At 45.4% G+C, this 26,178-nt stretch overlaps 1 protein-coding gene across 2 annotated transcripts in view; it reads right to left on the reverse strand.

Moving 5' to 3' along the window:
* Window positions 1-26,178, reverse strand: part of JCAD (junctional cadherin 5 associated) — a 408,227-nt gene that overhangs the window by 165,875 nt on the left and 216,174 nt on the right. For both annotated transcript variants that reach the window (XM_078663385.1, XM_078663386.1), the window contains exon 2: window positions 5,650-6,012. In XM_078663385.1, the coding sequence (XP_078519511.1) occupies window positions 5,650-5,951 (302 nt within the window). In that variant the 5' untranslated portion in view covers window positions 5,952-6,012. The remainder of the gene's footprint in view (window positions 1-5,649; window positions 6,013-26,178) is intronic.

A 26,178-nucleotide genomic window follows, 5' to 3' on the forward strand; every position in this document is an offset into this window, starting at 1 on the left:
TCATTCGTCGATCGTCGTCGCCCTCCTCCTCGTAGTAGGAGGCTTCTTCCTGTGCTTGGTCGAGGTTCTCAGGACTTTTCGGCGGCTGTTCGACCTCAAAGTCGTCCTCCTCTTCTAATTCGACGATTACCGTTTTCTGTTTCGGCGGAATCGCGTAGCCCTTCATTCTTTCATCGAATTCCCTTTTCCTCTGCAGGATGTTATCCATCTCTGCTTCGAACCGTCTTTTCTTCCTTTCCATTTCGGCCGCCTGTTCGGCGTTGAAGTGTTCGGCCGATCTCTTCGACGTCGAGAAGGGTTTCAGATCCTTGGTCGACGCCGAGGCGCCCTTCGGGTCTTTGTCTTTCGAAGACGAACGCTCCTTTTCGGCCACGTTCTTCGACGACCTTGGCTTTTCGCCGGTCTTTACCACCTGGGAGTCCTTATCTAAGGATCCGCTGTGCTGCTTGCCCCTGGATGCATCTGCGGCCGTCGAGGATTTCGGCACCAGTGCTCCTTTCGAAGACTTTGACTCAGTTTTTCGAGAGTCTTGCTCAGACCTTCGGGAGTCTTTCAGGGGGTTTGGGGTCATCGACTCTCCTACCTCCTTTGAAGTCTTCTTATCGGTCTCTACGACCGTGTAGCCGTCGTCTTCTTCAGCGGTGTAGTCCTCCTCATCGCTTGATAGCCCCAGGTCTCGAAGGGACGGTGGTTGCCCCTTCCCCTGCATGCTGTAATTGGCTCGTCTCTGACGCTCTCTAACCCGGAGAGTCTATGGCATGAAGGCGGAACAGGCGTTGCAGTCCTTGCTCTCGTGGTCGACCGGTAGGCAGAGGTTGCAAACCGGGTGCTGGTCCTTCTGCGCGTACTTGTGATGGCATTTACGGCAGAATTTAAACGGTGTCATGTACATTTCTTGTGCTCAGGGGGCCCCCTGTGCGCGCATCCTTCGTTGGACGTCGAAGTTTACGAAGTTCCCCTTCTCCTTCATCGTCCGTGCTCGATCGTGTTGTTCCTCGTCGTCTTCGCTTGATTTTCCTGCAATATCATCTTTTCTGCGTTTTCTTCCCTCCATAACTCTGGAGCCCTTTCGGGAACGATCCAGATCCAACGGCGGAAAAAAGAATCTGAAGATAGCGCATCCGCAGGAAGCATGCCGACGTCACAGGAAGCCCACCTGGGCTACGAAAAAAAAAGAAAAGACTACGATTACGGACCCAACCACTAGACCGCGGAATAATGCACAGCATAGTGAATCCAGAAAGATTGACGCTGCAAAACAGTAAGTTCTAAAATAACTGCGATGCCGAAGTACATGAAGTAAGACCTTCAGCAAAGCAACTCTATCGCGGGTAGAGTCTAATTCATCAAATATATTCCATAACGGAATCGGGTGTATGTGTGGAAAAGTTTCAAACCCTATGCAAAACTGTGACTTGATTTGCAGACTTCAGACCAGAATTGATTTTAATACAAAGTTGTCACTTAAAAATGCAAAAAGAAACTGCAAATAAGTATATGTTCCTGCAGATAACTAAGACCTTGTAGAGCACACATGAACCCAAAGTATCCATACATTTTGTGAGAGAAACATCTGAAACAAACCAGATTTATGGCTCTAGGGTTATTGAGGTATTTCTAATGTCCATATGGTAAGACAATGTCTGAATAATGACAAAGAGAAAAGCCTCTAACACGGCCTATAATCATGTGTTGAAATGATAGGAGAACACTCAATGCAGAACATAGTGAGCAACTTAGATTGTAAAGCCCAAGGTTTTGCAGCTAACTACTAAGGGTTGCCTTAGTAGAACTGTTGTTGAAAAATATAGCAGACTGTAAAATTAATGTTGATGGGAACTCCACTGGGCGCCAGTGGAGTGTTCAGCGCTCCTATGAAACTTGATCAATTTTCTTAAAGCCAATACAAAGCAGACAACAGTTCTGGGACATTTGGAGGTTTGTTATATATATTAACACTAGCCTGAAGCAAAGATTCTACAATGGTCAATTAAGGCTGAATAGTGCAAACTAGCAACAATAGAGTTTGTTGATGTACAATAAAAACACAGATCTTTTTCAGCAACCACAGATAATATAATTCCTCCTTAAGCAATTCAATGATGCTCCATTCACGGACCTCTGAATGATGAAAGTCGAAGTCTGTGTTTCAGGGATTCATAACTGTGAGCTTGTGATCAATGAAGAAACCAGATGAAAACATTCTATCACTGAGCCTTCGTACTGGCAATTAATAGCAACAACAGGTTGACAATCACCAAATTCACTTGTGTCACAGGTAAAATGAAATTCAAGCACGAATACCAGATATTTTACCAAAATGAAAGGTACCACATTATAGCCCAGTTTAGGTGGCAAAACTGTTGAAATCTAGAGGTACCTGCTGTCACCTAACGACCAATCCACCTGTCTTAGTGGAATTTAATTTAAGGAAGTTCTTTGGCATCAATGTATAAACAGCCATTTAAAAATCTTGCCATCATACCATGCCAATTTGACTTGGATCTAATTAGTCTGGGTTTATAGTAGAGCGATGTTAGTGGATGTGAAGAGCAACTTGCTGGGCATAGCCATTGAACAGGATCTAGTAATATGGAGAAGCACTGAGCGCTTTTTGAATGATCAGGTAGCATTTTGAAAGAAATGGAGGACGAAGTGTTAGACCAATCATTAATAAAGGAGTGAAAGCAGTTCAGTCCAGCATTACAAAATGTCTGCAGATGCAAGTCAGTGGATCAATATGTTACGGTCAACCCTGTTGAAGGCCATTAATATAGCCAAAAGAGCCAAAGCAGCCTCACCACCTGCATAAAATGATCAACAAAAAATCATTACGTACATTTGCTTGGACGGATTGTGTTCCCCTAGGGGGTGTCTAAAACCTGATTCTCTCTATGTCACATAGGGGCAACCTCTTGACTACCTTGGATGCTGTTGGAGGCAACAATATAGGCTTTACATTATCAGGATCCTTATAATCTAATGTGAGCTTTTTAATAACAGGAGAAGAAAAGCTCTTTTAACCGAGTATGGTACCTGAAACAAAGAATTCTGAATTTTAGTTTAGGTCAGAAACATGACTGAGTCCACAGAATACATGGGTGTGAATATGAATGCCCTGGGGAACTAGTGAGTATTCATCGTACCTGATAAAAATCTGACACCCGGGGTTCAGAATATATCTGTTGCATTAAAAAAAAACGTAGAATTTTCTCTTCAATGGGGAATTACCATACCAGAATCCACGTCCTGGAACATACAGGGTCCCTTTCACCTTTTACATTCTGGCAGTTTTGACCTGCCAAAATTTAACATAAAGTGCAAACTTTACTGCACCACTTATAATTCCGATCCCTGCACAAACAGGTGTTTTAGTAGGGACCACAATTTACTGGGGCACATGTAATCATTCCCAGTTGGTAACAAGAAATGGGCACTCTGCAGAAATTTTAACCCATGTAGAAAAGTTAGAACGTGAGGTGAGGAGAACAAGAAAACTGTAGAGACGCACAGAATAGATCTCTCCTTGAATCTTTGTGCACTTCAATGTTTTAGCATCGGCTGGCCAACAGTAGAGAGATGACTCATACTCTGAATTTCAAAAAGTTTAATAAAAAGCTGTTAAAAAAGCTCATACTCTTACTTTGAAAAAAATAATTTAGTAGTTGATCTAATAGACAAAGGATGAGAGGTCTCTCTCATAACTTTAAATAACTACTTCAAGGAGTTTTAAGTTTTTAAACACCGCTGCTCAAGTAATTCGTTTTAGCTTGTTTTACCAACAGCCTATAGTGGGCACAGCCGGTTTTTGTAAAACAGAATCAGAATGCTGCTAAAAGAGGGTCACCAGGAACGAGTGCAGCTGTTGAGCGCTTTAGTGACTGCCGTTTTTGTTACATAGAGATGTATATAAAACGGTTGGTATAAGATAGGAAGGACATATTTCATATTTATTGGACTTGCCCCGTTACAGAGAAAACGTCCAGGATTAAAGAAGGAACAGGCCTCATTGCCCCATTCCACTGTTTGGTTTGTTTAGCACACGATGTTGGCTGATAATTACTATTCCAAATGTATGAAACACATTGAGTTTCATTTAGTGATTCCTAGTGGTGTGCAAATTGACCTACCTCATGAATATTAATGAGATATGTAGCAGTTTGTGACTCATTAGGAATTGCAGCTATCGCAGGACTGGTGACCGCTATGTATGTGATTCTTTTTTAATAAAGTAACTTTTTTTATGTATCCCGTTTTCCTTAAAGGAAAACAGGAAGCGTTTAAAAAGAAAAAAAAATACACTTTTAAAGATTCCATTTTAAAGAGTAGGCAGTGGTACATGGGACCACCGACTGTTTAAAAAAATATTTGTATCAACATTCACAAAAGGGAAGGAGTCCTATCGGCCCTTCCCATTTGCGAATTGTTACCACCTCCTCTAAGGGGTCATTAAAAAAGAATACTTTGCAATCTTAATTTGGTTGCAAAACATTCATACATACCACTCCCAATCAGTATTAGGAAGGGACGCCTTAAACATGCCCCTTCCAAATACCAAATCGCAAACCCGAATTGTGATTCGATAAAAGGTTACCGAATTAGACGTTGGCTTTTGTACATTTAAAAACGCTTGAGCAGTCGCAAACGGCTTGATTCTGCACATTAGGCCACTTGCGACCTGAAAAAAGGTCTGACACATTTGACCCACAGTCTGGACTCGTGTGTAATGGAAAATAATTGCAACTGCCTTTCAGGAGCACCCACCAAATTGACCCAAAATAACTCCGTCTAAGTGAACACACACGGCCTTTACTCCATAAGTAAAAACGCTGGCATTGATATAGTCTGATTTACAAACAAACTGCTGCTAAGATGCGGTTGATTTAATTCACAATATTTTTCTCTGTCCTGTCCTCCCTGCTTTATATTCTTCTCAACATGCATAATTATTCTGTGGTTGGTTCCGTCCTAACAGATGTTGCATATTTTCTTTTACATAAATATGCTACATGTTAAATGGGTGCTTCATCCCTGTCTAATTTGCTCCACTACGAACAATTACTAATTAAAAAATATAATAAAAGCTTGGTTACAACCAAGGCATTCATCAATTAAAGGACACAAGCAATATAAAGCATTATACAACAATTAATTCAAGACTATAATCAGCTCTGAGTGGCAGAAGCATCGGGTGTCGTGAACTGGTCGCGTACCTCCACCACCCAGCTGCGGTTGGTCCACTTCAAATACAGTTGTCTAACTCTCACTCAGATATTTTTTTCTCAGAAAGAATGGTATTGATGGTACAGTCCGCCATGCTTTACCAACATGAGAAGTCACACTGGTCCTATGATCCTAAAGTAGCTCTGCCGCAAAGATTGGACTTCTTTCAGCAATCACATAATAAATGTCCCTAGCAGAGAACGCGCTTATCTCACCACATGACGCACATTTCAGGACTTCTTCAGTTAAGGACTACTGTGGTTCACACGGTGCCCATTCTTCACCAAGAAAGAGCTGTTAAATGTAACAATCTTGTGGCAGGTGAAAATACACATTACATACTAGTTAAACACTATTTAGTGAACATAGCTAAAACTAGAAAAAAATTTAATAAAGCTAAAAATAAAAGAGCATATGCTGGCTTACCCCACAGCTGAACTAAGCAGAGTAGAAGCACATCCTTCGGCCTTAGTAAAGTTTGTTGTGTTAGTCGTCTTTTTTTGATTGCCCTGCTCGTCTTCATTATCACTGTAGTATCCTTTCACCAACGAATTCTTGTTGAGGCTGTGAACTCCGTTGTTTGTCTCATAGCCATTCAATGTTCCACGCCCCTCTCGCTTCTGTGAAATTTCGTAGTGGCATCCATCGCTTTTGTTCTCATATGGGTCAGGTGTATTCGTTGGCAGTTTGTACCCATGAGAAATTAGAAGGTCCTCAACACTGAACATGCTGCTAGCTTCTGTCAATTAAGTGCCAGGGAAAACGTATCTTTAGCAGACTCCTTCATTGCTGCAAAAGAATGGAGAACAAATGGGTTTACAATTGTAATGATTCTTTCAGTACATGATGGAAAGTATTTTTGGTTCACTTACTCAAAGACTCTGCTTTGGCATGATTAACACATGCCTATTTCTAAACTATAAGCACACATGCTGTTAAATCATGTGGTGTCCTTTTAATGACAATAAATGTCCAAATGTGCTAAGTCAGAGTTAGGTGCTTACATTTTGCTAAAAGTGCCTAACTTACAAAAATGGATGTGCAGATCACTTCTGATGACACTTTTTATGAAGTTATCTCGAAGGAGAATTTATACAAATGGATATGTTGATCATTTCTGCTGACAATTTTTATGAAGTTATCTCGAAGAGGAATTTATCTAAATGAGCTATTTAAAAAAAATAATCTTCCAGTTGACTAGGAGTGAACCGTCATGACTCCAGTCCATCAAGTGGGCTGGCCATTAGCCCATGGACCCGAGTTTCTCATCCCTGTTAAAGGTCATCTCTCTCTCTCTCCTCTCTCTTTCTGTCATCTTGTTATCTCTCTCTCTGATACACTGCTTTTGCAAGACTGTTCTGATCCACTGCCCCATTCTTCCCATCTTACCAAACTCTTACCTCTCCAAACTCTAGTGGTCATCCCTCACCCAGACCTGGCTTAGAAAACTGAAAATGCAAGCAAAATGAAAGTAGTAATGTTTACAGTTTCAGTCTTCCCATTGGCTGAGCAACCAGAACATTTGACTCCAAAGTCCATTAGTAAAGCAAATAGGGTTCACCTTTACAATGTGAGTGCTAAACTATTGCTTTTGCCAGCGTTTGTTGGTAAAGCATTGTTAACAAAAGAAAAGAAAAACATTTCAAAATACTGGTGAAAAAGCAAACATATCTTAAGGTATCTCGGGCTGAACATTTTCAATCTTTATAAATAGCACGGATTCTTTTTTCATTTTCATGCATGACACTAAACATAATTGAAATAACCTGTTGCAGGTGAACAAGCTTAAACATAAGACAGAGGACTAGTTCAAAGTACTTAAAAAACCGAACAACTGTCTGAGGAAAACAGAATTTAAAGCAACATGTTTGCAATTTATTTTCCACACAGCTCAGAACTAGAATGGAACTCTACAACCATCTAGTGCTAATCAGCAGCTGGGGAGCAGATGTATGGTACTTCCTGAGAAGAGATATCTTTTCAGTCTCTCTAAGTACACCTGCTTAGACACAGGCTGATTGAGTGCAATAGGCTACACATTCCCCAGTGCCACAAATGCTGCCTTTGTGTGGCAAGGTAGAAATTTTCATGCAATATGTAGAAGGCAGGTGATATGGACAACTCAACCTGATAAAGATTGCTCCTGAGCCAAACCTGGCATAAATACACCTGTTTTGCTTTCACATACACCCTAGGAGGGATGGGGAGCAACACAGAGCGCAGGAGATAAAAGGTTGTAGCAGCCCATAGGGGAAAAGAGCAAGAAAACACATTCACTTCCATTAAGTGCTCAAAGAAAGAAAAATGTAGTTCTTGGATGTGCAAAGTGGAAGGATACAAGTCATCCAATCAAGATGATGGTAAATCAGCTATGCTCCAGTTGAAGGTCAAATACAAGAACAAGCAAGGAAATGAGATTGTCAAGAGAGACAACAAAAGATGAGCAAATGGACTTACCAAAGTCCATGCTAAATATTAGTACTGTACACAGTAATTCTAAAAGCTATCTATAGGGAAGACATAAAAAGATTTAGATTGAAGGATGATACCATCATTGGTTTTGAAAGGGAAGATGTACACTGTTAAAATAAACTTGCTGCTTAGATTCCTTCGTTTGCTCAACAGCCTTCCCATTCCACTTGAAAAAGTTGATCCTGACACTCTTAATTGGTGTTCAGTGCAAAAATTGGGAACCAAATGTGGACAATGTTTAATGGGGTCCAGTGTACTTGTCCAGTCAATTATTAAGCAAAAGAATACAAAGTTCCCCAGGGACAGTTAAAGAGGTATGTGTGTATAAGTAGAGCAGAAGCAGGGAACAGGGTGTTCCCCTGTTGGAACTAGAAGACCTCACACACCCAGGAACCTAGGTGTCATGCTTCATCATTGGTCTCCTGCTCCTCGTCAGACTGGCGCTGCAATGTCCGACGGGCGCCGTAGGCGCTCTTTGTTGGAGATCTTTTGTTCCAGCCAATGGCGCCTCCCGTCGGTTTGGTGCCCCCCCAGACAGTTCGGACGACTGCCGGGAGACACCGACGGACAGGTGAGGAACACGTTTGGAATGAATGGACAGGTCCTGTTAGTCCAGAGCTTGTGACTACACTGTTTAAATGCTGTTGCCGTGTTACTCTAACGCTCGCATTTAGTGTAGTGTCCACAAGAGCTGAGACGAATGACACAAGCACGTTAATTTTATTAAGATCTAATTTTATTAAGATCCAATAGAACCATCAAGATACTGTGGCTTTAGGAATTAATATATATAAAGACTTGTTGCAATTGCAAAGGGAGTGACTATAACAATGAAATATACATACAGTTCCCAAACTGTTCGTCCCCTAACCATAAGAAAGATTGTAATGCCGAGTGGCACCAGAATAACACCGGTGCCGCAACATGTGCATGGATAGGAAGTAACAACTTGCTTGCCTTATTATGTACATCCAATAAATGATCAGCCATGATTGTCAAATACCCCCCTCTTTTGACTTTTGATTTAGAGCGGTGCTCCTCCTAACCTGAGCTGAAGCCAGGTGGGGTGAGGCGCTACAGCCACAACTAATGGGTGAGTGGTTATATGTAATACATTTCTATGAATAAGATACAGAAAGGATGTAATGAATTAATATTGACACCTTTCCCTAGTTATGACATAATAGTGTCATCTATTGTTGTTTCATGTCGTTCCTGTGGGTGCTGTATTACCAACATGATGCAGTGGTAGTATGTTGTTGAACAACCTGAACGTCGCAGGTGATATTTTTCTATTTTTTTATGAAAGCAGTAGTTAAATATCAGCAAGGCAACTAAGGGAGCGAACCTCCAAATCAATACCCTGAGGAAACTTAAACCTTTCCTCCCAGCCAAAGACTTCCAAACCGCAGTACAAGCACTAGTCATCCCTCGAATTGAATATGGCAGCGTCGCCCTCTGCGGACTCCCCCTAACTACTACTGCACCCCTAAGAGCTTCTCTAAACGCTGCAGCGAGACTCATCACTGGGTCAAAAAAGCACTCTCATATTTCTCCTGACTTGAAATCCCTGAACTGGCTGCCTTTTGAAGCCAGAATACATCTGAAAATCGCCTGCATGACACACAAGGCGGTACACCTGAACTCTCCCGGCTACCTCACTCAGAAGCTGACAATCTCTGGCGGCGCTAGAAACACTAGAGGCACAAACAATCTTTTGCTGAAACCTCGTAGATTCCGGAAGGAAAAAACCTATAAACGCTCCTTCTCAGGAATGGCACCCAGGATCTGGAACTCACTCCCTCCCGAAACTAGGCTCATCTCTTCCACTACACTCTTTAAGAAGGAAGTAAAAGCTATCCTCTTGGCAAAATACACCTGAACTATTACCTCGGACTCCTTTAAAGACTCTGCACCGATCTGTACTATCTGTTTGACCCAGTTGTTTATTTGCATTACTTGTATTATTGATTTATATGATTCTGATTTATGCTCCCTCATGTACTCCTTCTGTGTAAAGCGCTCTGATATCTGCAAAGATCTTGTCCGCGCTATATAAAACTTTCAAAATAAATAAATAAATAAAATACTCTTAGGGTAAGCGCTAGTCCAATCATCCGTTGCTTTGTGATAACCTCTTCTTCTAATCATGTGAAATGATAAAAATGTTTTGATTCAGTATTACACTACTAAAAATGTTTTTAGCTATGGAAGAACTCCTTGCAGTCGCCCACTATGTGTAATCCTGGATACATCAATTTCTTAATGTTATGTGTATGTGTGTTTTATGGAGTACTGTGGTGACCTACTACTGTTGAGATTATGCCACTGTCATTGCACTTGGCTTACTTCTACAAATTTCTTTTAGGTCTCCCCTCTCGAGCAGGACCACTTGGCCTGCTCCCTGATTGACCCAGTGAGGTTGTATCTATCTCCTTTATTATTATATATATATATATTTTTTGTGTATATAATAATTTTTCACTGTGTAGTACCTAGCACCCGAGGTCCTGAAGAATTGCCAGTTAGGCAAGAAACATGTCGACCTATCTAGAGGGTTGAGTTAGCCCACTGTGCACCACACGGTTCCTTTCTCCCCTCCCACCATCTTAACTAAGGGAGTCAGCCACGTGAATAAAGTCCCTTGTGGACTGGCTCACCTTCTTTTAATCTCACCATTCCCTCACGACTACACCTTCACCAGACCCTTTACACGCACTCAAACCATTGGCTGGAACAAAAGATCTCATAACAGAAAGAGTACCTAGGGGTCAGAGCATAGCTGTCACTCAACTATGAGCCCATACACCAACACCCAACATGTGCCAGTATAGTAGGAACGAACAATGCAGTGTAGCTAGGTGAAGAAAAGCCCAAGAGCAGAGGGAATTAATCCCATCAGAGGCCACACTGTACCGCCCTCTCTTGCATCATTTGAGTATCCCTTTGCTCTGGGAGCAGAAAAACTGTCTCATGATATTTTTATGACCGTATAGAAATGTGCACAGAATGTGATCATAGAGGGAGAGTGTTTATAAAGAAATTGGTGTGCCTTCTGAAAAGCAGTGTGAAAAATGAGTGAAATATAAAATTGGATAGGCTGAGTAGATCTCGATAGTTTATTATTATCCCTCAGTCTCCCAAGTCTAAAAACAGACGTGAAAGCACAGATTTAACAAAATATCCGTGACAGGTAGTGGTCAACATGTTTCAGCATTAATGAAAATTTTTCAATGCATTCGTCAGGACCAGGTTACAATTAACTACTGCTTTCATAAAAAAATAGAAAAATATCACCTGCGACGTTCAGGTTGTTCAACCACATACTACCACCGCATCATGTTGGTAATACAGCACCCACAGGAACGACATGAAACAACAATAGATGACACTATTATGTCATAACTAGGGAAAGGTGTCAATATTAATTCATTACATCCTTTCTGTATCTTATTCATAGAAATGTATTACATATAACCACTCACCCATTAGTTGTGGCTGTAGCGCCTCACCCCACCTGGCTGCAGCTCAGGTTAGGAGGAGCACGGCTCTAAATCAAAAGTCAAAAGAGGGGGGTATTTGACAATCATGGCTGATCATTTATTGGATGTACATAATAAGGCAAGCAAGTTGTTACTTCCTATCCATGCACATGTTGCGGCACCGGTGTTTTTCTGGTGCCACTTGGCATTACAATCTTTCTTATGGTTAGGGGACGAACAGTTTGGGAACTGTATGTATATTTCATTGTTATAGTCACTCCCTTTGCAATTGCAACGAGTCTTTATATATATTAATTCCTAAAGCCACAGTATCTTGATGGTTCTATTGGATCTTAATAAAATTAGATCTTAATAAAATTAACGTGCTTGTGTCATTCGTCTCAGCTCTTGTGGACACTACACTAAATGCGAGCGCTAGAGTAACACGGCAACAGCATTTAAACAGTGTAGTCACAAGCTCTGGACTAACAGGACCTGTCCATTCATTCCAAACGCGTTCCTCACCTGTCCGTCGGTGTCTCCCGGCAGTCGTCCGAACTGTCTGGGGGGGCACCGAACCGACGGGAGGCGCCATTTTTGTTTCTGTCGGTCAACGCGTGATAACTGACACGTGACCTTCAGGAAAGACGGGAAATATATTTTCAAGTCCCGTTTTTGTAGTCCATCTCAATAAAAGTATTATTTTGAGCGGTTATGTACACAAACTCCATCTAACAAGTGTTAAATCACTAAACCTGCAAATTGAATTAGCGTGTTAATAAAAATAATTACAAATCTGAGTTTGAAAATTAACATCGTAATTTACGATGCGATGTGTTTACTACTTGGACAAATGTGACGTTTTTGTTACAGTTGTAACTCATAATATAGAGGTTAGAGACTCCGCTTTGAAAGCGCAGCTTTATTTATGCGCTATCTGATGGTACAATAGTTGTCAGACAGCGTTTATAGGTGTTCCTGGTTGGCTTGTTATTATTAATCAGACTCATTCGTTTGTTACAGATCCATAACTACTGGATTTTAAACATATTAGTGCGACCAAGATTTCAAATGTAACTCCAAATGTGTAGGAACCAGTCCAGTGGACCTAAAGGCATGTTTGCACTCGTAAAACGAAATCACGGAGGGCTACATGAACGGTATTAAGCTATCAATAGCCGTTTATCAAAAGGTCATGAGTTGGTTTAATATTGTGGATTCATGATTTTTAGAAGTTAAAAAGTGTCACCATGATCTAAGTGTCTAAATACAACTTGGTAGAAAATTGTCTACTGAACACAGAAGCATATTAGAAATCAAAAATCACCAGTCGGTGACGCAGAATATAACATAAACAGCATAGGACCACAAATGGACTGCACGAACAATGACTAGATAAACATGTGTGGGTGATTACAGCAAGCATCTAGTGATTCAAAGAGACATCCATGGTATTGGCTCATTGAGTCCGTCTTTATCGCTGTTAAGCTTGTAGACCCATTTCTGCTCAATTTTAAATAGAAATCGGCCTACGTCTGGACAGGAGTCTGGTATTAAGGGCTGTTCTAACACAGTCCAACGGAGATCATCAGGACCATGTCCAACCTCTAAGAAATGTGCAGTTAAGCGGGTAGCTTGTTTGTGACAACGGATCGTACTTTTATGTTCTTGTATTCTTATGCGAACCTTCCTCGTTGTCATGCCAACGTACTGTCTGTGACAAGGGCAAGTTATTAAGTAGATGAGATTCTCACTGTTGCAGTTTGTGAATCTGCGTTGTTCCCATACTTTACTCGTCCCTATATCCACAGTTGTTGATTTTGTTGTTTGGTGACACACTGAACACGTCTCGCAGGGATGATGGCCTTGTACTGGCGGCAGGTCCCATAGGGTGCCCACCTGTCTCGGTCCTTTGTTCCTCGGGCGCGTGTGGACCAGCTGGTCCTTTAGGCTCTGTCCCCTCTTAAATGCGAACAGAGGTGGTGGAATATCCTCACCCCCAGTGTTCAGTATTGACCAGTGCTTTTTAACAATTTTTTGGACTTGATTAGATCTCGTGTTAAAAGTATTTACAAAAGTGATACGATTAGTTTTCTCCTTCGGCGGATGTATTTCCAGGAGGGATTCTCTGTTATTGTTCGATGCCCTCTTCCTGGACTGTCGGATGATTTTCTTGGGATAGTTCTTCTCACATAATCGTATCTCGAGATCTGTCGAATGAGCATTGTATGCTTCCTTCTTAGAACAGTTCCTTTGGACCCTGAGAAATTGGCCAAACGGCAAATTATTTCTCAGTGCCCGCGGGTGGCAACTGTCAAAGCGGAGTAAGGCATTCCTTGCCATTGGTTTCTGAAATAATTCTGATTCCAGTCCATTTGTAGTAGCCAAGATTTTCAAGTCTAGGAATGCTAGGTCAGTTCTACTGTATTCTACAGTAAATTTCAGCAATGCATTCTGACTGTTCAGCTGTTGGACTTGGCCCTTAGGGCAGGTTCACCCCTAATCTTTTTGCTTTTATTTGTGACCCAGTGTTAGTGATTTTTGGGTCTTGGCGCACTTTTTCCCTGTGCCCCAGAGTAAAGTGCGTGCGTGTAGTATGGCTGGCCTGCCCTCCCATAGGAATGCATGGGGAATGTGTGTGTCCATGTTAGTTCCTGATGTGTGGGGAGTGCAGGCTCGAGTTTGGTATGTATGAACTCGTGAGAATGAATGCTGCGCAATGGTATGTGCGGCTTGTATGTGTCTAGAAGGGAAGTGCTACTTCTGGACATTGATGTATGTGTGCAGTGAGGATGCTGGAGGGTGATTGGCTGGAGCTGGCTGGCATGCCAGGCTCCAGGAAGTCTGGATGGGTCTGCCCGGTGGTGAGTGTGAGATCAGCATGAGTGATGTGTGGGAGGAGTGCACCTGGGTCCTGGATGGGCTGGGTTTTTCCCCACACAATGCTGGCTCCGCCCCCCTGTGGTTTGTCTAACGACCCAAGCCTCCCCAGTGAATGAAAGGGGTGGTTGGGCCATCAAGGGTACTCCCCAGCCAGCTGCAACTGGTTTCCCCCCACCCTGCACCCTGAAACAAAGGATTTCTCTGTATCAAAATGGGGCTGTGTCCCCACAGAAGTTGTTCTACTTTTGGATCCTTGCCAGAGGGGGCTGTTGCTGCTGCTGGGGCCAGGAGGACCGCCACTTGGGGTGTCTCCCTGCCTGGAGACCCAGTGTGCTGGCTCTGGGCCCAGCCTTGCCCCCCTGCCTGCCCTGAGGAACCTTTGCTGGACTTGTGTTTCCCCTGAAGCGCCTGGAAGCGCTTTATTTTGTCTGCCAGCGCTGGGAGCGCTTTATTTGCCTCCTAGCACTTGGAAGCGCTTTATTTGCTGGTTATAGCGCTGAGAGCGCTTTATTTTACCCTTAGCGCTCGAGGGCGCTTTACTTGTTCCTCGCCGGTGCCCACCCGGCATTTGGCCCGTTTCTGCCGTTTTTCGAGTCCCCTGGCAGGTGCCCACCCTACCAGGGACCTGGCGCTGTTATTTTGGCATTGAGCGAGTGCCTACCTCGCTTCTTTACTTAATTAACACGGGAGCCCACCCCGTGTTGTAATCACCGCCGCAGCCCGGAGCCGAGGAGAAGCCGAGGGAACCACCGCTGACGTCACCCGGGAGCCGCGCTGCCATTGGCTTAGGCAGCGGGAGGCTCGCCGGGCGACCTGCGTGGTGATTGGCTCCCCAGGAAAGCAGCCGAAGAAGGACGGAGGAAGGTGCAGGCAGGGCTCCGTGGTGAGGAGAGCCCCGCCGCCCACGAGAGAAGAGGCCGGCAGTGTCACCAGCCCCTCCCCGCTGCACCAGTGAGGTCCCGGTGAGTGCGGGGGCAGGTTCTCTTGGCTCTTCGAGCGGCCCCAGTTGGCAGAGGGCCGCTCTGACGTGTGGGGCATATCTTTGTCGTCGAGCCCCCGAGCGGGGCTCCTACGTGGTAGTGCGCATTCGGCCCACGAGCCCAGAGAGGCTCCAACGCTAAGGGGCATTATTTGGTTCCAGAGCCCACGAGGCTCGTGAAGACCCCATTGATTCTTGAGAGCTCACGAGGCTCACGCGCCCACCTTTCTTTAGAGCCCTGAGAGGCTCGAGGGGCCCTTTTATTTGTTTTAGAGCCCAGCAGTGCTCTTGGGGGGGACACAGGCAGTTTGTCAGAGCCCCGTGGCTCCCACACTGTGTTTCGCCCCATTATGTTCTTGAGCCCACGAGGCTCCAACGTTGGCCAGCAGTATTCACAACTGTCCAGCACTTAGTGGACAGTTGCTACGTTTAGGCTTTGTGTGCTGTGCTGCCTGCGCAGCCTCCCCTGACATTAAGACTCAGGGCATTTCAGCCCCTTTCGAGGCCAGTTGGCCTGAGGGACATTTCTAGTGTTGTGCTACATGCACCCTGCGCAATTTATGATTTACTGCTTATGTGATTCCTGCGCAAATGTTCTACCTGCACCTCTGAATGTGTTTTAATGTTTCATGTGCAATTGTCTATGTTATTACCTTTGCTAAAAGTGACCTGCTTAGGTGATTCTTTATGTTTTTATTCCCCTTTGCTAAAAGTGACCTGCTTAGAGGAATGTTTGTTTTACATTTGCTAAAAGTGACCTGCTTAGGTAATTGTTTATGGTTTATTTCCCTTTGCTAAAAGTGACCTGCTTAGAGGAATGTTTGTCTTACCTTTGCTAAAAGTGACCCGCTTAGGTAATTGTTTATGGTTTTATCCCCTTCGCTAAAAGTGACCTGCTTAGAGGATTGTTGATGTTTTATTGCCTTTGCTAAATGTGACTTGCTTAGGTGATTATTTTAGGTTTCCTTCCCTTTGCTAAATGTGACTTTCTTAGGTGATAGGTTTTCCTTCCATGGGTCCTGATGATAAGGTCCTAGTTCCCTGCGTGATTTCCCTACAGTGTTTAGGGTGGCGTAGGAGGTATTTACCCTTTACCAGTAGTTACTGGTTGTATGCTACATTAACTATTTTCTGTGTTACAGTCATTATATGTTTATGTGCTAAGTGTTATACCTACAAGTATTATTTCTAAAAAGTGCATACCCCTGACAGTGGTCCAGGTGGCCCTGTCCTGTACATAATCCCTTGTAAATCTTGCCCGTGCCTGTTGGCACATTGTAAAGTGTGTGTGTTATCTAATGTGTTTTTATTATTATAATACAAAGGCTATTTTTGATATAACCTTGTGTGGAGTTTCCTTTGTGGTGGGCCTAGGGTGTTGTCGCTGGGGTGCGCGCGCAAACGCTTTACACATCGCCTCTGAGATTAGCCTTGTTGCTCGCGTCACGTTACCTAGAGGGTGAGCAGGGGTTGTCTTGGTGTGTGACTCCCTTGCCCTGACCTTAGAAATGGTGATCCCTGACTGACCTTGGCGTGAGCCTTGGCCGCCCGGGGGTCCCGTTTCTAACATTGGTGGCTAGCGGTGCGTATTGGACTTGCGTTTGCGCTGTACCACAGTGGCGACAGGCCACATTACAAAACTCTGCAATTTTAGATAACCACATTTTGGGGATTATTGTTTTTTAGGGAAGATCAGTATTGCTTCTCCTGAAAGGTGTCATTTTGTAATTTCTGTCCAGTACATTTGTTCCCCGCCCTGCTTCCAGAGTTTGGTACCTGTGTCTTTGTGGTCAGGTTGAGAAAATCAGGGGTGGTAGAAACTGCCTTACCAGTACGAGGGGAGGGTGTGTGTGAATGAGTGGTGTGTTACACTGGACAGTGGAGTGCAAGTTCTCTGAGATAGGAATCTTGCTGATTTTTGTAATTGTATACTCCTGTGTAAGCTCAGACCCCCAGGTTCCCTGTGTCAAACTCTTCTTGAGAACGTCCGCCAAAATGGAGCCTGTTTTTGATCTCTGTTGTCTTTTTAGGTACAGTAGGTCAGAGCTGGTCAGATTCTGTGAAGAGGGAGGCATGGAGGTGAGTGAGTTGGATACTCAGTCCCAGCTTAGGGACAGCATGATCCAATGGCAAAAGGGTCAGTGGGATCTTGAGTACAGTGAGAGAGAGAGGGCCCGGGCCGCACGTCATGAGGATGGTGAGTCTGTTAGGAGCCCTGAAGAATGTGAGTTGTATGATGATGACAGTGGATGGATATCAGCAGATAGTGAGGACCCCATAGATAGGGAGTCCCTTGCTGGGTCCAGTGTCAGTACCAGCGCCCCATCCCTTGTCCTGTCCCCAGAGGAGTGGTTGGATAGGAGGGAAGAGCGGGAGCATCAGCTAGCGATGGAACAGCTCAGGTTGGAGCCCGCCAAGCTAGAGGCTGAGAGGGCCTTGTTCAGGGAGAAGGTAGCCCTAGAGGATAGGTTATCCCCTGAGTGCAGTTGTGGTTTTCTGGATTCCCCAGGGAGGGTTGAATCCAGTGGTGGCAGCTATTTAAGTGTTAGTGTAGACAGTCCCACTCCCAGTTCCCCGAGTATGGTACCTGTTTCCCTAGAAGAGGAGTATAGGTTGCAGTTCAGGGACAGTAGGAAACTGTCTCACCAGTCTTGGGAGGAGTTTACAGAGGACTGTCAGTGTGCACTGATTGAGTGGATAGAGGTTCCCACAGGACCTGAGTATTACAAACTGTTTTGTCTTATTCTCAAGGAAAAGGTGCTCAGTCATTGTCGGCCGGAGTTGCGGCAACACATGTTGAGGTTGACCTTTGATCCTTGGGAGCTTGCAAAGGAAGCAGATCGCTGGGACAGTGCGAGAGGTTCTTTAGAGTCACTAGTGAGTGATTCCAACAATAGTGGGTCAGGTGTCCTCCAGCCCAGCGTGGTGGAGGAGGGTGAGAGTAGCCCAGCTAGGTCCCAGGTTAGTGAGGAGGGTGTAGGGGCTGACTGCCTGTCTCAGTGGAGCAGGAGTGAGTGTGTGACCGAGAGTCCCCAGACGCCCGAAGCCCTGTCACAGAGCCTGGATGGTTTCTTTAGGGAACACCAGGATGGGAACCTAGACTTGCCTGTTAGTTCACTTGAGGGAGATCTCCTAGTGTGTAGAGGACCTGGAGCATCTGTAAGCGGAGCTTCCATGGTTCTAGAGTCTGGCAGTACCGCTCCAGTGGGGAGGGTACAGGAGTCCAGCGAGAAGAGTGATGGGGGGATAGTATGTGAGTCCCCAGAAGTCCTGGAGTGCCAGGCATTGGTTCCACCAAAGGTTCTAGACCGGAGGTTGGAAGGCCAGGTTCAGGATCCGCCTGACCTGAAGGGTGGGACTACTGTAATCAGTGTCCTGACCGGTTCTTTTTCCAGAGGTACCGCCCCGGTTGGGAGGGAGCAGGACTCTGGAAGGGGGTGCAGAGGGTGGGGGAGCCCACCTCTGACCCCGGTGCAACCTGAGGGGTTAAACCCTAGGTTGGGAGGATGGTGTTTAGAGGGGACCCCTCGCAGGAGGAGGAGGAACCCTAGAAGAAGAGGTAGGGGGAGGAGAGCCTTCCCTGAGACTCCTGGTCCGCCTGAGGTTGTAGACCCTAGGTTGGAGAACCAGTGGCAGTCTAGCCCTGTCTTGCAGACAGGAAGGGTGGAAAATGGCTATTATGTGCCAGGGGTTACTACCCCCCACTTTGTGAGTAGGCAGGAACCAGTGGCACCTGGGTGGCCTAGGGCCTGGTCCTCGCCGAGGGCAGCTGGAGAGTACCAGTGGGGTAGCCCAGTTAGTCCCTACAGTAGTTTTAGAAGGAACCCCAGGGGTTCACCGTGGCGTAAAACAGGAGGGTGTCCCTGCAGTTGTGGGCCCGCGTCCGTGTTTTATCGCCCCAAGCAGGGAAGCCCATCATGGTGGTGATTGGTCTGCCCTGCGTTTTGGCTGGAAGGGGGTCGTGTTGGACTTGGCCCTTAGGGCAGGTTCACCCCTAATCTTTTTGCTTTTATTTGTGACCCAGTGTTAGTGATTTTTGGGTCTTGGCGCACTTTTTCCCTGTGCCCCAGAGTAAAGTGCGTGCGTGTAGTATGGCTGGCCTGCCCTCCCATAGGAATGCATGGGGAATGTGTGTGTCCATGTTAGTTCCTGATGTGTGGGGAGTGCAGGCTCGAGTTTGGTATGTATGAACTCGTGAGAATGAATGCTGCGCAATGGTATGTGCGGCTTGTATGTGTCTAGAAGGGAAGTGCTACTTCTGGACATTGATGTATGTGTGCAGTAAGGATGCTGGAGGGTGATTGGCTGGAGCTGGCTGGCATGCCAGGCTCCAGGAAGTCTGGATGGGTCTGCCCGGTGGTGAGTGTGAGATCAGCATGAGTGATGTGTGGGAGGAGTGCACCTGGGTCCTGGATGGGCTGGGTTTTTCCCCACACAATGCTGGCTCCGCCCCCCTGTGGTTTGTCTAACGACCCAAGCCTCCCCAGTGAATGAAAGGGGTGGTTGGGCCATCAAGGGTACTCCCCAGCCAGCTGCAACTGGTTTCCCCCCACCCTGCACCCTGAAACAAAGGATTTCTCTGTATAAAAATGGGGCTGTGTCCCCACAGAAGTTGTTCTACTTTTGGATCCTTGCCAGAGGGGGCTGCTGCTGGGGCCAGGAGGACCGCCACTTGGGGTGTCTCCCTGCCTGGAGACCCAGTGTGCTGACTCTGGGCCCAGCCTTGCCCCCCTGCCTGCCCTGAGGAACCTTTGCTGGACTTGTGTTTCCCCTGAAGCGCCTGGAAGCGCTTTATTTTGTCTGCCAGCGCTGGGAGCGCTTTATTTGCCTCCTAGCACTTGGAAGCGCTTTATTTGCTGGTTATAGCGCTGAGAGCGCTTTATTTTACCCTTAGCGCTCGAGGGCGCTTTACTTGTTCCTCGCCGGTGCCCACCCGGCATTTGGCCCGTTTCTGCAGTTTTTCGAGTCCCCTGGCAGGTGCCCACCCTACCAGGGACCTGGCGCTGTTATTTTGGCATTGAGCGAGTGCCTACCTCGCTTCTTTACTTAATTAACACGGGAGCCCACCCCGTGTTGTAATCACCGCCGCAGCCCGGAGCCGAGGAGAAGGCGAGGGAACCACCGCTGACGTCACCCGGGAGCCGCGCTGCCATTGGCTTAGGCAGCGGGAGGCTCGCCGGGCGACCTGCGTGGTGATTGGCTCGCCAGGAAAGCAGCCGAAGAAGGACGGAGGAAGGTGCAGGCGGGGCTCCGTGGTGAGGAGAGCCCCGCCACCCACGAGAGAAGAGGCCGGCAGTGTCTCCAGCCCCTCCCCGCTGCACCAGTGAGGTCCCGGTGAGTGCGGGGGCAGGTTCTCTTGGCTCTTCGAGCGGCCCCAGTTGGCAGAGGGCCGCTCTGACGTGTGGGGCATATCTTTGTCGTCGAGCCCCCGAGCGGGGCTCCTACGTGGTAGTGCGCATTCGGCCCACGAGCCCAGAGAGGCTCCAACGCTAGGGGGCATTATTTGGTTCCAGAGCCCACGAGGCTCGTGAAGACCCCATTGATTCTTGAGAGCTCACGAGGCTCACGCGCCCACCTTTCTTTAGAGCCCTGAGAGGCTCGAGGGGCCCTTTTATTTGTTTTAGAGCCCAGCAGTGCTCTTGGGGGGGACACAGGCAGTTTGTCAGAGCCCCGTGGCTCCCACACTGTGTTTCGCCCCATTATGTTCTTGAGCCCACGAGGCTCCAACGTTGGCCAGCAGTATTCACAACTGTCCAGCACTTAGTGGACAGTTGCTACGTTTAGGCTTTGTGTGCTGTGCTGCCTGCGCAGCCTCCCCTGACATTAAGACTCAGGGCATTTCAGCCCCTTTCGAGGCCAGTTGGCCTGAGGGACATTTCTAGTGTTGTGCTACATGCACCCTGCGCAATTTATGATTTACTGCTTATGTGATTCCTGCGCAAATGTTCTACCTGCACCTCTGAATGTGTTTTAATGTTTCATGTGCAATTGTCTGTTATTACCTTTGCTAAAAGTGACCTGCTTAGGTGATTCTTTATGTTTTTATTCCCCTTTGCTAAAAGTGACCTGCTTAGAGGAATGTTTGTTTTACCTTTGCTAAAAGTGACCTGCTTAGGTAATTGTTTATGGTTTATTTCCCTTTGCTAAAAGTGACCTGCTTAGAGGAATGTTTGTCTTACCTTTGCTAAAAGTGACCCGCTTAGGTAATTGTTTATGGTTTTATCCCCTTCGCTAAAAGTGACCTGCTTAGAGGATTGTTGATGTTTTATTGCCTTTGCTAAATGTGACTTGCTTAGGTGATTATTTTAGGTTTCCTTCCCTTTGCTAAATGTGACTTGCTTAGGTGATAGGTTTTCCTTCAATGGGTCCTGATGATAAGGTCCTAGTTCCCTGCGTGATTTCCCTACAGTGTTTAGGGTGGCGTAGGAGGTATTTACCCTTTACCAGTAGTTACTGGTTGTATGCTAAATTAACTATTTTCTGTGTTACAGTCATTATATGTTTATGTGCTAAATGTTATACCTACAAGTATTATTTCTAAAAAGTGCATACCCCTGACAGTGGTCCAGGTGGCCCTGTCCTGTACATAATCCCTTGTAAATCTTGCCCGTTCCTGTTGGCACATTGTAAAGTGTGTGTGTTATCTAATGTGTTTTTATTATTATAATACAAAGGCTATTTTTGATATAACCTTGTGTGGAGTTTCCTTTGTGGTGGGCCTAGGGTGTTGTCGCTGGGGTGCGCGCGCAAACGCTTTACACATCGCCTCTGAGATTAGCCTTGCTGCTCGCGTCACGTTACCTAGAGGGTGAGCAGGGGTTGTCTTGGTGTGTGACTCCCTTGCCCTGACCTTAGAAATGGCGATCCCTGACTGACCTTGGCCGCCCGGGGGTCCCGTTTCTAACATCAGCCAATTGTGGAATGACAATAAATCAACCTCAGACCCACGCCAGATGACAAAAATGTCATCTATGTACCGCTTCCAAACATGAAGCGATACTAGATATGGATTGGTAGATGTTAAAACCACCTGTTGTTCGAAATCGTGTACATAAAGGTTAGCCAGACTCGGAGCGAAGACACTACCCATGCTGGTCCCAGATGTTTGTAGGTAGGTAGTGTCCTCGAACCGGAAGTAGTTGTCTTTCATGGCTTTTTCTGCCAGATCCATAATGAATGATACAGGCGTGATTGATTGGAAAGATCTTTGTTCCAACAGCCGACCCACGACTTCGAGTGTCTCAGTCTGGGGGATTGAGGTATATAACGACTCGACGTCGAAGGATACAATTATATCGGTGTTACTGTCAAATTGTATTTCTGGAAGTAGTCTCAAAACGTCCTTAGTGTCTTGGAGGAACGTTGGCATTGATTTGACTATTGGGTTGAAAAAATGATCTACAAAAGTAGACAACGGTTCCAAAATAGAACCGATTCCAGAAATAATAGGCCGTCCCGGTGGTGGTCTCTGGGGTTTATGGACCTTGGGAAGACAATAAAAATAAGGAATCTTGGGATTAGTGGTCGTGAGGTATTGTCCTTCTTGAGACGTAACCCACCCCTCCGATACTGCTTCTTCCACCAGATGTCCAATTTTAATCTTCAGTCGTTCCGTTGGGTCTTCCAAAAGTGGGAGATATGATTTCAGATCACTCAGTTGTCTCAAACATTCATTTCTGTAGGCGCCTGTATCAAGTATAACAGTTGCCCCGCCCTTATCGGCTGGCTTGATGACTATTTTCTCATTCGATGTTAACGAGCGTAAGGCCGACTGTTCTCTTCTGGACAAGTTCATATAAGATTTATTTTCAGTTTGATAGAGAAGAGTTACATCATTCCCTACTGCCTCCTCGAATGTCAATACTTTGGCAGGTAGTCCAGTGCTGGGCGGATTAAATGTGGAAGGTTTTTTTAAACCAGTATTCTTATCCTCAGTTTGAGCATCTGTGTTGGAATCTTTTGAAAAAAGGTAGTGCAGCCTGATTTTCCTAAAAAACTTTGCTAGTTCTACCTGTGCCAGAAAAGGGTCTCCTTTTTGAGTTTGTACAAGTCCTAGACTTGTTGTGTTACACCTTGTCTTCTTCTGCCCCTGCCTCGTCTCTGGCCAAACCCTAAAAAAGGAGGAAACATCCCTGGTCCTTGTTGCATTTGTGGGGGAAAAAAGGGACCCATTTGTGGGGGAAACGATGGACCATACATCCATGGATTGTCTGGCCACCAAGGTTGGTATTGGCTCTGATTCTGATTCTGAGTTTGGAAACCACCTTTCCAGTTCCTACGGTTTCCGCGTCCTCTTTGGACATTGTTGGCAGAACCGCAGGGATGTTTCCTCCTTTTTTAGGGTTTGGCCAGAGACGAGGCAGGGGCAGAAGAAGACAAGGTGTAACACAACAAGTACATTGGAACAACACCAATCAACCCACGCTGCAACCTACACTAGACCTCCGCAACGGGAAGCAAGTCCCCCGAGAAGCGGCAGGAACGAGCAGCGCAGTCTCGTGATCAATTTAAGCTCACATGTGCTAACAACTGATGAAGACACTTTGTTAAACAAAGGTCTAGGATTTGTACAAACTCAAAAAGGAGACCCTTTTCTGGCACAGGTAGAACTAGCAAAGTTTTTTAGGAAAATCAGGCTGCACTACCTTTTTTCAAAAGATTCCAACACAGATGCTCAAACTGAGGATAGGAATACTGGTTTAAAAAAACCTTCCACATTTAATCCGCCCAGCACTGGACTACCTGCCAAAGTACTGACATTCGAGGAGGCAGTAGGGAATGATGTACCTAACTCTTCTCTATCAAACTGAAAATAAATCTTATATGAACTTGTCCAGAAGAGAACAGTCGGCCTTACGCTCGTTAACATCGAATGAGAAAATAGTCATCAAGGCAGCCGATAAGGGTGGGGCAACTGTAATACTTGATACAGACGCCTACAGAAATGAATGTTTGAGACAACTGAGTGATCGGAAATCATATCTCCCACTTTTGGAAGACGCAACGGAACGACTGAAGATTAAAATTGGACATCTGGTGGAAGAAGCAGTATCGGAGGGGTGGGTTACGTCTCAAGAAGGACAATACCTCACGACCACTAATCCCAAGATTCCTTATTTTTATTGTCTTCCCAAGGTCCATAAACCCCAGAGACCACCACCGGGACGGCCTATTATTTCTGGAATCAGTTCTATTTTGGAACCGTTGTCTACTTTTGTAGATCATTTTTTTAACCCAATGGTCAAATCAATGCCAACGTTCCTCCAAGACACTAAGGACGTTTTGAGACTACTTCCAGAAATACAATTTGACAGTAACACCGATATAATTGTATCCTTCGACGTCGAGTCGTTATATACCTCAATCCCTCAGACTGAGACACTCGAAGTCGTGGGTCGGCTGTTGAAACAAAGATCTTTCCAATCAATCACGCCTGTATCATTCATTATGGATCTGGCAGAAAGAGCCATGAAAGACAACTACTTCCGGTTCGAGGACACTACCTACCTACAAACATCTGGGACCAGCATGGGTAGTGTCTTCGCTCCGAGTCTGGCTAACCTTTATGTACACGATTTCGAACAACAGGTGGTTTTAACATCTACCAATCCATATCTAGTATCGCTTCATGTTTGGAAGCGGTACATAGATGACATTTTTGTCATCTGGCGTGGGTCTGAGGTTGATTTATTGTCATTCCACAATTGGCTGAACAGTCAGAATGCATTTCTGAAATTTACTGTAGAATACAGTAGAACTGACCTAGCATTCCTAGACTTGAAAATCTTGGCTACTACAAATGGACTGGAATCAGAATTATTTCAGAAACCAATGGCAAGGAATGCCTTACTCCGCTTTGACAGTTGCCACCCGCGGGCACTGAGAAATAATTTGCCGTTTGGCCAATTTCTCAGGGTCCAAAGGAACTGTTCTAAGAAGGAAGCATACAATGCTCATTCGACAGATCTCGAGATACGATTACGTGAGAAGAACTATCCCAAGAAAATCATCCGACAGGCCAGGAAGAGGGCATCGAACAATAACAGAGAATCCCTCCTGGAAATACATCCGCCGAAGGAGAAAACTAATCGTATCACTTTTGTAAATACTTTTAACACGAGATCTAATCAAGTCCAAAAAATTGTTAAAAAACACTGGTCAATACTGAACACTGGGGGTGAGGAGATTCCACCACCTCTGTTCGCATTTAAGAGGGGACAGAGCCTAAAAGACCAGCTGGTCCACACGCGCCCGAGGAACAAAGGACTGAGACAGGTGGGCACCCTATGGGACCTGCCGCCAGTACAAGGCCATCATCCCTGCGGGACGTGTTCAGTGTGTCACCAAACAACAAAATCAACAACTGTGGATATAGGGACGAGTAAAGTATGGGAACAACGCAGATTCACAAACTGCAACAGTGAGAGTCTCATCTACTTAATAACTTGAACTTGTCACAGACAGTACGTTGGCATGACAACGAGGAAGGTTCGCATAAGAATACAAGAACATAAAAGTACGATCCGTTGTCACAAACAAGCTACCCGCTTAACTGCACATTTCTTAGAGGTTGGACATGGTCCTGATGATCTCCGTTGGACTGTGTTAGAACAGCCCTTAATACCAGACTCCTGTCCAGACGTAGGCCGATTTCTATTTAAAATTGAGCAGAAATGGGTCTACAAGCTTAACAGCGATAAAGACGGACTCAATGAGCCAATACCATGGATGTCTCTTTGAATCACTAGATGCTTGCTGTAATCACCCACACATGTTTATCTGGTCATTGTTCGTGCAGTCCATTTGTGGTCCTATGCTGTTTATGTTATATTCTGCGTCACCGACTGGTGATTTTTGATTTCTAATATGCTTCTGTGTTCAGTAGACAATTTTCTACCAAGTTGTATTTAGACACTTAGATCATGGTGACACTTTTTAACTTCTAAAAATCATGAATCCACAATATTAAACCAACTCATGACCTTTTGATAAACGACTATTGATAGCTTAATACCGTTCATGTAGCCCTCCGTGATTTCGTTTTACGAGTGCAAACATGCCTTTAGGTCCACTGGACTGGTTCCTACACATTTGGAGTTACATTTGAAATCTTGGTCGCACTAATGTGTTTAAAATCCA

This window comes from Lissotriton helveticus, chromosome 10 (assembly GCF_964261635.1).
Source record: "Lissotriton helveticus chromosome 10, aLisHel1.1, whole genome shotgun sequence".
In the NCBI taxonomy this organism is placed as follows: Eukaryota; Metazoa; Chordata; class Amphibia; order Caudata; family Salamandridae; genus Lissotriton; species Lissotriton helveticus.